The sequence below is a fragment of the Tupaia chinensis genome, unplaced genomic scaffold, assembly GCF_000334495.1.
Source record: "Tupaia chinensis unplaced genomic scaffold, TupChi_1.0 Scaffold000627_1, whole genome shotgun sequence".
Taxonomy (NCBI): Eukaryota; Metazoa; Chordata; class Mammalia; order Scandentia; family Tupaiidae; genus Tupaia; species Tupaia belangeri.
The window spans coordinates 7,925,672-7,939,587 of record NW_006160147.1 but is presented as its reverse complement, the minus strand read 5'-3'; the positions used below and the strand labels follow the sequence as shown (position 1 = coordinate 7,939,587).

The following is a 13,916-nucleotide window of genomic DNA, read 5'->3' as shown; positions in this document are numbered from 1 at the left end:
TATCCCGACAGCCTGCAGGGGCACAGAAAGGAGGCTCCCTGCTGAAGAACTCCACCTGCTTCAGGCAAGCCTGTCTTTACCACCTTACCTTCCAAGTCTCAGACCCATGGCATGACCTGGGCATGGATCAACCTCTGATTCAGGAAGGGCATGGGCCCCGTAAAGTGTTGCACAGGAACTAAGGCTTGGAGCAGACCCCTTGGCACTTTACTCTCCCCAAACCCTCACCAGCTCTCCCTATACTTCCCCTAACTCTAGGATGCTGGGTAAAGGATCTTTAAGAAGGATGGTAGGATGTTCACTTGAATGTAAGTGCCCTGAGGATTTAGACCGTTTTGTTCACTGCTCTGTTTTTTATCACTTAGCTCAGGGACTGGTGTGAAGCAATGAATATTTGCTGAGTAAATGAATGAGTGAGCGTAATTTTTCAACACAGACTGAGAAAATAGAGAACTGAATCTACACTAGGGTTAAATGTCTAATAGCAGGTTATTTTTCAAAGAGCCAAGTTTGCTGTAGGTAAAGAGGGATGCAGGGAAGAAGAGATGAGCCGGTTAGGAAAGGGAGGAGCTGAGATGTGTGGAAAGGAGAGGACTGGTTCACTTCATTTAGGCCATAGCATTGGGCTGATATCAGGAGAGAAAGCTGAGAAGCAGGACTATTGGGTCCCCCTAGCTTCCAAGCCTGCCTTGACCTCTCTTTTTCATGGCTCATTCCAGAGTAGGGTTCAGCATAGTAAGTGGGAGGAGTGTAGAGGGAGGGTGGCTGAATGGGAGGCTCATGCTGTTTTTACAACTTGGAGGTGATCAGGATAGAGGAACTTTAGGGCTGCATGCATTAGTAAGTATGCATGTGCACATGCACATGCTTTGGAGGAGGAGCTAAGACGGGGAAAGGAAAGGGAGAGGGGAGCTGCCTCCAAGGTGGCTCAGGGTCTGAGGGGCTAGCACCAGCTTTACTCACAGTATGTAGGTGATGACGCCAATGGACCAGCAATCCACAGCCTTGCTGTAGGGTTTCTGGGCCAGCACTTCCGGAGCTGCAGCAAACCAGAGGCAGGGTCAGGCTGGGGTAAGAAAAGAGTCTATAGGGTAGAGGCTGAAGGTCAGGAAGAGGTATAGAGAGGGGGGCTTGGAAAGCCCATGGATGGTGGTGCTTCCCTGAGACTGAAGATGCCCCAAGGGCAGGGGCTGACTCTGCCAGGAAGATTAACTTTACCTGTGAGAGTGTGACTTCTTCATCAGACCAGGAGTGCCCCATGACAGGGTTTACAGTGTCCCTCTCAGACTGGGGATTTCCAGGGCCAGGTCACCCCCATCATACTGAGCATGCTCAGAAGGCAGGGCTTGCATTTCTTTAAGATAGAGCATCCCTGGGACATGGGCTACGCCTTTTTCTTCAGACTGAGGAGCCTTCCACAATAAAGACTGCCTCTCTGACTAGACTGGGAGCTCCCAAAAGGCACAGTCTGAGCCTTCCCTATTAGGTTAGGAGTTCTCAGAGAGCAGGAGTAACTCTCCCATCAGACCCTGGGTACTTCCCAAGGGCAGGCCCCATCAGATGAGTGCATTATGAGGGCATGACCCATGTCTTCCTGATTGGGAGCCCTGGAACAGTACAGAGTTGCCTTCTGTATTCATCCCAGATACCAGGTCTATCTACCCAGTGGGACAAAAAAACCTACTGGTGAGTGACATGCCCCCCACCCCCCCCCACCCCCATTTTGGGAGAGAATAGATTCCTTCACTTGAATCAGAGCTCTGTTTCCCAATCCCTAACCTGAAACATGTAATGATTGATTTAGAGGAAAGCGGCAGGCATGTATGTTCTGAGTTTCAGCTTTCTTCCATGTGAATTTTAGGAATACTCTCAATAGGTAAGTTGCCTGCTCTTTTTACCTTTCTTGGGACTCTGGAACCCTATAGAGGGCTATTCATATTAGTAGGCCCTGCATCTGCTAGTTCCCCAGAGTGCTTCTTTGGTATACATTTAGGGACTCATATCTGGGTTCCTGAGGCCCAAATGACATATCCTATGCTTCTAAGATCCCAGCATCTGGGGAACTGGGGTCTCCTCCAGAGTGGGAGAAGGTAGAGAGGGCTAGTGCTCAACCCCTCAGCTCATTATAGGAGTTTACCTGGTCCAATCGGAAAGACAAAGGCAGGACATCTCTTTGTAAGATCAAGAGCCAAAGTCTAGGCAGGGCTTGTTGGAAGGGCTCAGGAGTTGTAGGTTTTGGGAACAGTAGGGGTCGTTCCAGAGATAGATGAATTGGTTGGCCTCCCACGGCATGCTCTATGGCTAGCCCCTAGTGTTGAGCCCCATCTGCTTATAATTATGCCTCTCTATGAATAGCATTCATATGGCTGAACCTGGCCAACTGGTCAACCTCCTGCTTGCAGACTCACCCACATAACCTGGGGTCCCACAAGCAGTAGACATGACACCACTTTGTTCCATTTTGGATAGACCAAAGTCTGTGATCATGATCTTAGAATTCTCTTCAGGCGTGAGGTACAGCAGGTTTTCAGGCTGGGAGAGAAGAAAAACATGTAGTGTAAGATATAATCACCAGAAACACTTCTCTCTTTCCTTCCCCTTGATATGTAATTTCTTAAGAAGCTGAGCTCTGGATTCCTGACCTCAAGGCCAAGCTCATCTTCCCAGATGCTTTCTTTCTTCCTCCTACCTATTTCTTTATCCTCACTCCTGATCTCCTCTGCTCTGCTTATGGCCCCAACTATGCAGACTTGTAGCCATTTATGTACTAACCTCTTTATCCCTTTACCCCCAACACCCTAGAACTGTTGTTTGTTTTGTTTTGTTTCGGGTATCAACCCTTAGTTGATTGTCTCTGATCTCTCCAAAGTTGGTATAATCCTTAGAGCAATGTAGACTCTTATTAAGTATTTCACTGGACTTGATTTTGCCTGTGGTTGGGTTTAGGAAATGTGTGGATTATTTTGATATCCTAATAGGGTGAGGTATAGCAAAAAGTTGAGGAAAAGACTGAGGGGCAAATTAATAATGATTGTTCCAACATCCAAGATTTGTTTATGAAATATGAAGGCAGAAGGGGCCTGATAGGGACCAGCAGTTAGCATAATGGCTATGTCGTTGGACTCCCACATAGTTGACTGCAGTTCGAGTCCTGAACCTGGTGGCTTAAACTCACACCAGGCATGTGTGTGTGCATGCCCAAGATCCCGAGAGGAGAACAGAGGAGAAGGGATTGCAGCGTGGCCATCCCCCCTGGGGGGTGATTTCCTGCTTTCTGTCTGTGTGTCTCTCTGTCTGTCTTTGTCTGGCGAACGCACGCGCCCTATAGCAAAAACCTCTCCAAAAAAAAAAAAAAAAAAAAAGAAGGGGCCTCATAATCACTAGGGCAACCCTCACACTTTAAAAAGTTTAGACTTTTCATGACCCATGCAGCTTTCACAGGGCTATTGCATTGTTTCCCACCAAAGAGTCTGCCTTGGCACCTTCAAGTCTCTGTGGACGATGCCATTCTCATGGAGGTATTTCACTGCTGACAAGACCTGCTGGATCACCAGACTGGCATCCTTCTCTGTGTAGACACCCCGCTCCAGGATCCGGTCAAAGAGCTCCCCACCAGAAACACTGTGGGCACAGGGACAAGAATAGAAATCCAGTTCTTATTTCAGGTCAAAAGAATGAAAATGTTTACTCTATAGTTATGAGGGACACATCTATAGTGAATTGGACAGGTACCCATCATTTGAGGGAAGGAGAGAGGGCTTCTCCAACCTCAGAGCACCTCCTCACAGGATCTAGAACAACATAACTAGAGAGTCTTTTCCTAAGGACAACATTGACCTCTCTCTGGAAATAACTTTCAAAATGCAATGCACTGGTCGAAGTTTTGCAGGAAGTTAATAATCCCTTAGTGTGGACACATTTCGTAATAATCTTTTTTGGTGGCCTAAGACACGGGAAACCATGATAAAAGACAAAGGTAATGCTGCAATTGGACAAAGCAGAAAAAAAAAAGGTGTGAAAATGTACCTAACTATGTTCATCTCGGGATTTCTTTTTTCATTTGGAAAATTAGGCTACCTAAAACTGGGATTAGGAGTAGGATTGCAGGGGCATTTTAGGATTTGAATGATATAGTATCACAGGACTCAAGGGAGCCTACAGATCAAGTCTGCCCTTTATCTCTTAAATATCATCTATCTTATTTTTACCTAGAAGTTTTCTAGTCAGCATTGGCACACCTAAGTGTCAGAGAACTCAGTACCACCTAAGAAAGATTGTTTTGTCTTCTGGCATTTTCTTAATATTTTTATATATTGTGTTGACCTCTGATACCTTATAATTTCTACAGCAGATACTGGTTCTACCATCGAGACCAAATGGAGCAAGAACAACATCCTCTCACATGAATCTTTTCAAGTGGGAAAGACAGTGAAATGCTCTCCTAAGGCCCTCTCTTCTCCAGGCTAAGCATCCCCAGGCTATTCCAACCTCGAGTCAGGATTTTCAGTCCTCTCGCCATCCTGACCCTGTTCCCATTGTTCCATGATGTTTGACACAACTGTGCACATCTGACAACACCATGTAGTGATGAGGGAATAGAATTTCTCCAATCAAAATTCACATTACCTTGCTGCTTTCGTTTCTGTCTTTAGGCTCTGGGCCCTGCCAGAAAAGCCAGAAGCCCACCAGAAAGGTGCCCTTTGTACACAACTATGAACTCCTGACTCTGAGCAGTGTGGGTCCTACAGTTGGTACTCTTATGGGACTTGGTGGCTCTGCAATGATATCTAAACTGGCTACTTCCCTGGCTCCTCTTAGCCTGCTTAATGACTATATGCAGATCCTGTGCATATAGATCCTGTTCTCCTAATGAGGCCACCTGGTCCCTGCTCTGGGTGGGGGCCCCTCTGGGCCTTCCCCATCTCATTACCTTGACTGCTGGCTACCTCTCTTTAGTGGGCCTTGGGGGAGCCCAGGAGTGAATCATCTGCTTAAGCCTGAGTTTGTGCATTAAAGTTTCTGAGGAATCAGCCCCTTAGTCAAAAACTACATTCCATCCAGGCACGCTGATATCATAGAGTGGTATGTGTGGGTAAAAGCGTGTGTGTATATGTAGGGGATGTGTGTGTAGTTTACACACAGGAGTGTCCTTGAATCCTTAGGAACACCAGCTGACTTCTACGGTAGTCTCTATCCAGCAGAACCATACTGGATATGACAATGACAGAGATTTTTCTATTAAAGTACACTTTCTGTCCCACAGATGGGCACCCACAACTACATGCCATTTTTTTTGGGGGGGGAAAGGTTTTTACTATAAGGTGTGTGTGCTCACCAGAAAGACAGAGAGAGAGAGAGAGACAGAAAGCGAGAAATCAACCCCCAGGGGGATGGCCCCAACGCAATCCCTTCTCCTCCATTCTCCTCTTGGGAAACTGGACATTCACACACACGTGCCTGGTATGAGTTTAAGCCACCAGGTCCAGGACTTGAACCACGGTTGACTACATGGGAGTCCAGTGACATAGCCATTATGCCAACTGCTGGTCCCACTACATGCCATTTCAAACTTTTGGTAGCTCTTTCCTGAGAAAGTCTTTATATTGAACTGAAGTCTATCTACCTCTGACTTCTACTCCTATAGTTGTTTTAATTGAAGAGATGTTGAAATATTCACTGTCCAGTGTGTTGGGCATGGACTGGGCAAAATGAACTCAAGCTATGGTGCTGAAGAAGGGTTCTGGCAATTCCCAGCTATGCCCAGAGTGTCCCTTCAGTTGCGGGGTTGTGGAGAAGTTCAGAAAGTTCCAGAAGAGGGGAGGGACAGTAGAGGAGCATGATGGGTTGGGTAGCAGCTATTTATCAATGGGTAGGAAATATTTTAGCAAAGGTAGATTGTCTTGGTGCATTACCAGTTCAATAATCAGTCTTAGGTTTTCCCCTTCAGCCCACACAGAATATGCCCACAACCAGAGGCAAATTGAGCCTAAAGGACTCTTGGCATTTTCAACCTCTTGAACTAATTATTGATTTTGTCTTTTAATGACCATCTTCTCTCACAACTGGCCCATCTCCTCTAGGCCCCCCAGTCTCCACCAGACCTCTGCAGAGGAAGTGGGTCACCTTTCACTTACAGCTGCATGACCAGGTAGTAGTGAGTGGTGCTCTCGTAGATGTCCTCCAGGGTCACGATGTTTTCATGCTTGATTCTGGGGAAGAGTAAGTGTCAGGGTGAAAGGTACGTGGTTCAGACTGTTCAGACAGAGGATACAGATGCAGCCCCAAAGTTCCTGTTGGAGACTTCTGATGACAATGTCTAGAAAGACTGGGTCTTTATGAAGGCTTCATAATAAGTAGACAATCACAAAGCAATCCCAGACAAGAGATCCCTAGGGTGGTGTTCAATCCATACTCAGTGAATAATTAATCATCTTGCCTTCAGGGAACAAACCAACCTCTCATTGTTACTCCAGGAATCTCTTTAAATTTTACTGAAAGAGAAAGTTAAAAGAACTGAGGGAGGCTACCCAACACTAGGTTATTCTACAAAATGGATATGTCAATTTCCTTTAAAAACATTGCATGAAGAAAGTGTACCACAGCAGGAGAGGTTGAGGGTACCTGAAACTCCTGGGGAAAGTGCTGAGAAATTACTGTTCCTCAGTCTAGTGAGAAATATTTATTTTGGGGGCCAGTTCTTTTGAGTACCTTAGATCTGTGATTTTCAACCAGGGGCTATTTTGTCTCGCAGGGAACTCTTGGTAGTACTTAGAGACATTTTAGATTGTCAAGACTGAGGTAGGAAGAGGTACAACTGGCATCTAATGGTAGAGGTAGGAATTCTGCCAAACATCCAACAATGCATAAGATAGCCTCCAAAACATCAAAGCTTTGTGTTAGTCCAAATGCCAATAGTGCTGTGGTCGAGAAACTTTGCACTAAATTACCCTTATGTGGGATTAGCCAGAAACAAAGGCAAAAAGAATCATCATATTAGTTGAGGGCTCTGGCTTGCTGGGCAGCCATGCTTATAGAGGAAGAAAGTCTCTGTAAAGTTTACTGATGGCTGTACAGCACAGTGGTTAAAAACTTAGACCCTCAATTGGTTGGGCCCAAGTTCAGATCTGGCTCAGGTGCTTACTAACTGGGTAACTTCATAATTGGCTCACTCAAATTTAAGCCTCATTTTCCTTATCTAGGAAGTATATCTCTCTCATAGGGTTATATTAGGATTAAACAGGTAATGCATGAAAAATGCTTAGTACCAGGCCTGAGAAATAATGCATAAGTAATAGTAGCAACCCAATTTAAGGTATTTAAAGAACACCAACCTGTTGCAATGTTTGCATGATGGATTCAACTATATGCATAAGCTGATAATACTGACACTGACTATTCACTCACAGAACAAATGTTTACTGAGGGTCTATTGTTGATACAATCCAATGATAAAAAAAGACTGCAATGGTCCTTGTTCTCAATGAGTTTTCCATCTCTCTGCTCTTATCTCCCTTAAGCCCCAACCTAGATCCCTAGCATCCTAGCAGATACCTAAGTGTAAAGATGGGTGGATATCTATATTCAATGTATTCCAATCAATTTCTTTATATTTCTACTGAGCCTACATATCCTTTTTGTTTTCGATCCCAAACAGTACTATTACTGTACATGTAATGGGGTCAATCTCAGAGTGATTTGTAATATTTTCCTCTTCTATATTCTTATCAATCGACTCCAAGCCCAATCACTTCTCTCTTTGAAATACCTCTTGGGTATAGTTTCCTTGTTTCTACACAGTCCTTCCACCTCTTTGCTTGTATCCTCAGACCATTCTAAGTTATTGTGAAAGTCTTAAAAATGGCTTTCTATCCACTAGGCTGGCATCCTTCAATCCATCCTCTACCAAGCTTAGGAGGGATGAATCTAAAATATTAATTTGATCATTTGACTCCTTACTTAAAACCCTTTGATGACTTTTCTCTGCCTATACAATAAAGCCAACATTCCTTTTCATAGCATCTAAGATCCTTTTTAACCATATCTCACCTCACCATTTTTATTTGTTTATTTTTTTAGGGAGAGGTTTTTTTTTTTTTTTTTGCTATAGGGCATGTTTGCTTGCTGGAGAGACAGAGAGAGATAGAGAGAGACAGAGACAGAATATGAGAATCACCCCCCAGGGGGGATGGCCAGGCTGCAATTCCATCTCCTCCACTCTCCTCTGAGGATTTCGAGTGTGCACACCTGCATGCTGGGTGTGAGTTTGAAGTCACTGAATCTGTGACTCAAATCGTGGTTGGCCATGTGGGAGTCCAGCAACATAACTGTTACACCATCTACTGGTCCACTCACTTCACCATTTTAATTTCATCTCCTGTCCCTTAATACTATTCAGTCTAATTTCAGGGGCTTCTGAAACTCACTCTTCCCCTAAAATCTCTAGCACTCCCATGATCCTATATTAAGTATATGCTACTCTTGACATGAATTCCCTTTCTATACTGCCCTTCTTGCCCCCGCATCATTCTAATTGTCTGTCAGGTCTCTTGTCTTTGAAAAAGAGCCTAATAACCACACTCATAAAAACATAGAAAAAATTAATCTCTACCGCCTCTGAACTCTGCTTTCTGCTAGTGTGACTCATGTCCAATGGAATTAGAGTGTGTCATGGGCACCTGTCTCCACCTGGAAAACATGAGCTTCTGAGGGCAAGGAACTTTGCCTGCCTCACCTAAGGTCCTGATCCTGAGTTCCTGTGCCTAACACACTTTTGGTACACCACAGGAGTTCCACAAGGGTTTCTTCTTAGTCTCATTGTAAATATTTAATGATTCGTTAGTGTAGTCTCTGTCATGATGACTGAGATGTTGAGTTTATGTTTGCTTTGTTGCACATCGAGGTTATTTTCCAAATCTTCTGCTGTCTCCAAAATGATCGACTCTTTCTGATATTAGCCCTCAATTGATTTTTGTTCCTTGGAGCTTATGACTCTCTGGCCTATGTGCACAAATCAGCCTTATCCCTACTGGTCAGTTTGCTATCCATCCCCCATCTCCTAAATCAGTCCAACCAGCTGTCCAGTTAAATTCAGCTGATTGACCAAACTGACCTGTCAACTCAGTCTAAAGGAGCAATGACTCTGGGCATAGAAATTCTATCCCAGTCTCTCTTGAAGGTAATTTGTGAAGGAAATGTTGTGAGCCCACACTCGTACCTGGCCAACCCCAAGACACACTCACTTTTTCAACACAGCAATCTCATTCTCCAGACTGCTGTCTCGGAAGGCAGGTGACTTCTTAATACACTTCAGGGCAAAGAGCTTCCCAGTCATCCTTTGCTTCACCAGGAAAACTTCAGAAAAGGCTCCTCTGAAAAGACATGGAAAGACGAAACTTAGTCCTGGTTAGCTAGAGAACACTATAGTGGCAAAATGAAAGGGAAGATGAGGAAAGATTTGGGTGATAGTTTCCACTGTCATTGTGGTTGCCTGATGAGCTGTATTGATGGCATTGCCAATTTGACATGCCAGTGTGTTCTTTCCTTCATATACCATGTGGGAAGGAAAAAATTCCAGCACAGACTCAGGAATGAAGCGGGTGCTATTTCCTATTTCTGTAATTTGGGAACAAGTCCCAGAGACTCTGTTTTGGCTGTGGGGAGATTTCTAGGCTTGGAAAACTCATTAAAGAGAGAACACTCTAGTGTCAACTCATTTTACTTTTAGCATGGTGCAGTGCGGCACACCGGAATGCCAGTTGGAGATATCCTGAAAGATGAGCTCAATCACAGTGAGTGAGAAAAGACTCCTCTGAACCAATTATCAGAGGACAAGGGTACGGAGCACCCCCTCACTCATTCAGTAGGATTTTCAAGTAAGAAAGATGAACTCAGTAGCTTTGGGGCAGGCTTTCTGAAGACAGAGCAGATAGAAGCCAATGGGAACACAAGATAGGTTTCTAAATTATAGACTTCTTGGTTTGAAGGAGGTTCTCTGGAGATCAGGCCATCAGAGCAACAGTTAAGCTAGATGTGGATGCTGGAGACTGATTGCTCATGTTAGAATCTCAGTTTCTTGGGTGACAAGTCATTTAATTTCTATATACCCAGTTTCTTCATCTGAATAAATGGGTTTACCACTATAAGTATCTGACTTATAGAGTTGCCTAGAAGAGCACATGAGTTAATCTCATGTAAAAGTGTTCTGACATCTACTAAAACCATATGTGATAGATACTGTTATTATTATTTAAATACCATTAGGGAGAACACCTAGTAGCACATAGAGGAGAGAAAATCTAAGTGAGGAAACATCTGAGCTGTCTTCTCTCCTGACATCTGGGTATTCTGGAATGAAGCCCCAATAGCAGCAAAGCTTTAGTAAGGACTTCTAAAATCTGCGCTAGAATACTTGCTGTTTCCTGTGTGCAAGCTTCCTGTTTCCACAGCTGCACCTGGAGCTGAGTTCATCGGTCTCAGAGCTTACTCTATCCATCCATTTTTTTTGTTTAGCCCGTTAGTCAAGATTTGTTGAGCACTTACTGCATCTTAGACACTGGAAATAAAAGGGTAATTGTTCATATTTTCAAAGAGCCTGTAGACTAGTGAAGAGCATAGTCAGGTAAGCAGTTAGCATTTGATTGAAAAATGCTAACAGGCATTCAATGAATGCTTGTTGAACTGATGAAATTTCTCTCTGTTAGGCACTGGGGTTAGAATTGGTCTAGGTTAGCATCCAGTGGGAGAGACAGAAACATGCAGATAAGAATGGTATATTCTGAGACCATAGGAAATGAACACTTAAGACAGGGCTTATTTATTTATTTATTTTTAAGGCTTTTGCCATAGGGTGTGTGAGCTTGTCAGGAAGAGAGAAGGGAAAGTGAGAGACAGTGAGAGGGAAAGTGAGAAATCATACCCCCCGCCCCCCATCAACCCCCGGGAGGATGGCCTTGCTACAATCCCTTCTTCTTCATTTCCTTCCTGGTATTTTCGGCAGACACACACACATGCCTGGCATGACTTTCAAGACTCGAACTGCGACTAGCAATGTGAGAGCCAGTGCCTTAAACACTGTACCACTTGCTGGCCCGTAAGAAAGGGCTTTTGCTGTGGTTGGGCAGGTTATATACTGCCGAACTCTAGCTGTTGCCATTCACCTCGGAGCCACTGCACAAGTTCAGATGATAATTATTATAAAATTTCCCCCAAGCAGAGAAAAGGCTAGAAAAAAAGGACACCTTTTCCCTAAGTTGTATTTCCTTGGATTGCTGAGAGACCACATCATTCATGCTGCCTTGACTTAAGAACACCCTGATCTCAGTTTTAAGGAATGAATGAGTTAGCCTAGTGAAAAAAAGAGGTGGAAATGGGGTGGGGAGGAAACATGAGAAAAAGCATGGAGGTGCAGAACAGCAGGCAGAATGGGGCAGTTGGACCAGCACGGTATGTGAAGTGTGAGGCAGACTAACTGGAGACACTGGAAGAAGGCTACCAGGTCCTGTGCCTGGTTGCATGTGGAAATGCTCAATAAACACTTGTCTAATGAATAGATAAATGGATGGGTGGGTGGGTGTGTGAGTTAGAAGTTTGGACTAAGATTTGTTGTGTTCTACTCATCTTTAGACTCATTTTCCTAATCTGTAAAGACAGAGTTGAACCACATGGCCTTAAAGCTTCCTTCCAGCTGTGACAGTAAGACCCACCTTTAGGGTTCTTCCTTTCTCCTGTACCCTTGGAACCACACACAAATGGCCCTTTGATTTCAGAGCCCATACCTACTCTGAGTCCTCTTGTGAAGTGGAATCGAATCAGGGCCTTCGTTTTGCCCAACCCTGAGATATCCTTTATAGTTTACTGTATGTAAATAGCATCTCCTAGAGTTGTGTAGTGTTAGGGCAACTTGAAGAGGTGATATTGTTCTTCTGCCTCAGGCTGCTTTAGCCATCTACCGAGGGCAGGGGGAAGGGAAGGGGATTAGGGAGCTTAATTGTGCCATCTGCCAGGGTGAGGAGCAGAGAACTAGTTTTGAGCAGCCAAGGTTGCATGGGTCAGAAGGTAAGGCAGGGCTCCTGGGCTTTCAGATCCAGGAGTGCTTGCTGCTTTAGAACTTAGTTATGTTTCTTGCCCCCAAAAGGTCTCTATTCTTGCTGAGAGCCTGGGTGGTAAGGGAGGTAGGGGAGCTCTGAACAGTCTCTCCTGGGCAGTGAGAGGAAAATACCTGGACCTCAGGTGGCAGATTCCTGGCTGTGGACTTTGTGTGATTTCCCTAGGTGCCCAGGAATGGCGAGTCCTGTCTGGGCAAATTTAACAAGAGACTTATTTTCTGGGACAAAAAAGCCTTTGTGGTGGGATTCTGGAGAACCTTGATTCTGGAGTAACCTGATTCTGGAGTCTGCTCTCTTGAGCTGCTTCACTCAGAACTGCTTCTTCCTTTGGGAACTCTTTGGGGCCTGCAGCCTGGGGCTGCTTGTCGCTCTGCTGAGCACAGAGAGGCACTTTCTCCGTAGTTGGTGCCCCCAACTGCTACAACAGCTGTGACCTGCTCAGTCTTGTCCTCCTGTCTTCCCAAACCAGTGCTGGCCTAGATACCTTACCACCACCAGAGGCACTTGAAAAATATAGAGATTCCTGGGACCAGCAGATGGCATAATGGTTGTATCTCTGGACTCCCACATGACCGGTTCAAGTCGCAGATCCAGTGGCTTAAAACTCACTCTGGGCTTGTGTGTGTACATGGCCAAAATCCCAAGAGAAAAATGGGGAGAAGGAACTGAAGTGTGGCCAACCACCCTGGCGGCGGGGTGGGGTGTGTGTGTGTGTGAGTGTGTGTGATTTCTTGCTTTCTGTCTCTCTGTCTCTCTGGTGAGTGCATGTGCCCCATATAAAAAAGCTCTCTTAAAAAAAAATAGAGATTTCTGGCCACTGGGTCCTAGTTCTTAAAATTCCAGTTTATAGGTCTGGGACTAGGAATCTACATTCAAAAATTACCTCGGCTAGAGTAATACTCATTTTCTTGAGTGTGGCAATGATATTGTGGATATATAATAAAGTAACTTTATTCTCAGGAGATGCAGACAGAGGATTCAGAAGTGATGTATCACAATGTTTGCACATGTGTGCACACAGTTTAGTGAAATGTGTGTGTGTATGAAATTAATATAGCCAAGAGTTAGCAACTGTTGAATTTACTTGGGGGTCATATTGGTGTTCATTACACTGCTGTTTCACCTTTTCCTTATAGTTAAATATTTTCACAGTTGAGGGCTGGAGTGGTAAACTTTCCAGGTGACTCAATGGTTCTTCTAGGTTTAAGCTCTACTGGGGTGACCCCACTGAACTCTAAGAGGACAGGCCGAATCTGACCCTTGACAGTTGCACAGCACAAGTCTAAACAGATGGTGAAGAAGCTCTTGTCAACGTGGGCTCCCTTCTCCCTCCTTCTCTTGATTTTCAGGATGTTCTGCAAATCATTTCTGAGTCACTCAAGAGCCTTGTCTCTCTGTCTCTTGCCAAATCTTCCTCTCCAGCCACCCCCATCTTGGCCAAGGCCCTGATGATCCTAGCACTCTGCTGACCTGCACCACGCTGAGATCCTCCTGCAGAGCAGAGCTGACAACCTGCCTGTCCAGGAGGGCCGAGAGGGCTCCTCTCAGGGCCAGGCCTGGCCACTCTCCATCTGCAGTGATGGTGTGGGCATCCGTCTTTGCCAGAGGTCACTGCCTCCTGGCCAGGGCAGAGTGCAGCTGTGGTACGCCAGAGCTGGCTAAAGAGGAAGCTGACTGGTGCGGCCAGCCACTAACTGCTCCTTGCAGCTGCCCAGGCCCAATTAGCCCAGCCTAATTAGCTGATCAGCTGGGGTTCTGAGGAGGTGGGGCCTGGTGGCCAGAGCGGCTGGCCGCCTATGCTAGAGGCTGCAG

General features: G+C 45.2%; 1 protein-coding gene across 1 annotated transcript in view; it reads right to left on the bottom strand.

The window, feature by feature from the left end:
- CAMK1G (calcium/calmodulin dependent protein kinase IG) overlaps positions 1 to 13,916 on the bottom strand; it is a 33,784-nt gene that overhangs the window by 5,659 nt on the left and 14,209 nt on the right. The window contains exons 3-7 of the mRNA XM_006159315.3: positions 9,240 to 9,368; positions 6,135 to 6,209; positions 3,483 to 3,621; positions 2,409 to 2,532; positions 964 to 1,039 (exon numbers count right to left, since the gene is read on the bottom strand). Coding sequence (XP_006159377.1) covers positions 964 to 1,039; positions 2,409 to 2,532; positions 3,483 to 3,621; positions 6,135 to 6,209; positions 9,240 to 9,368 — 543 coding nt within the window. The remainder of the gene's footprint in view (positions 1 to 963; positions 1,040 to 2,408; positions 2,533 to 3,482; positions 3,622 to 6,134; positions 6,210 to 9,239; positions 9,369 to 13,916) is intronic.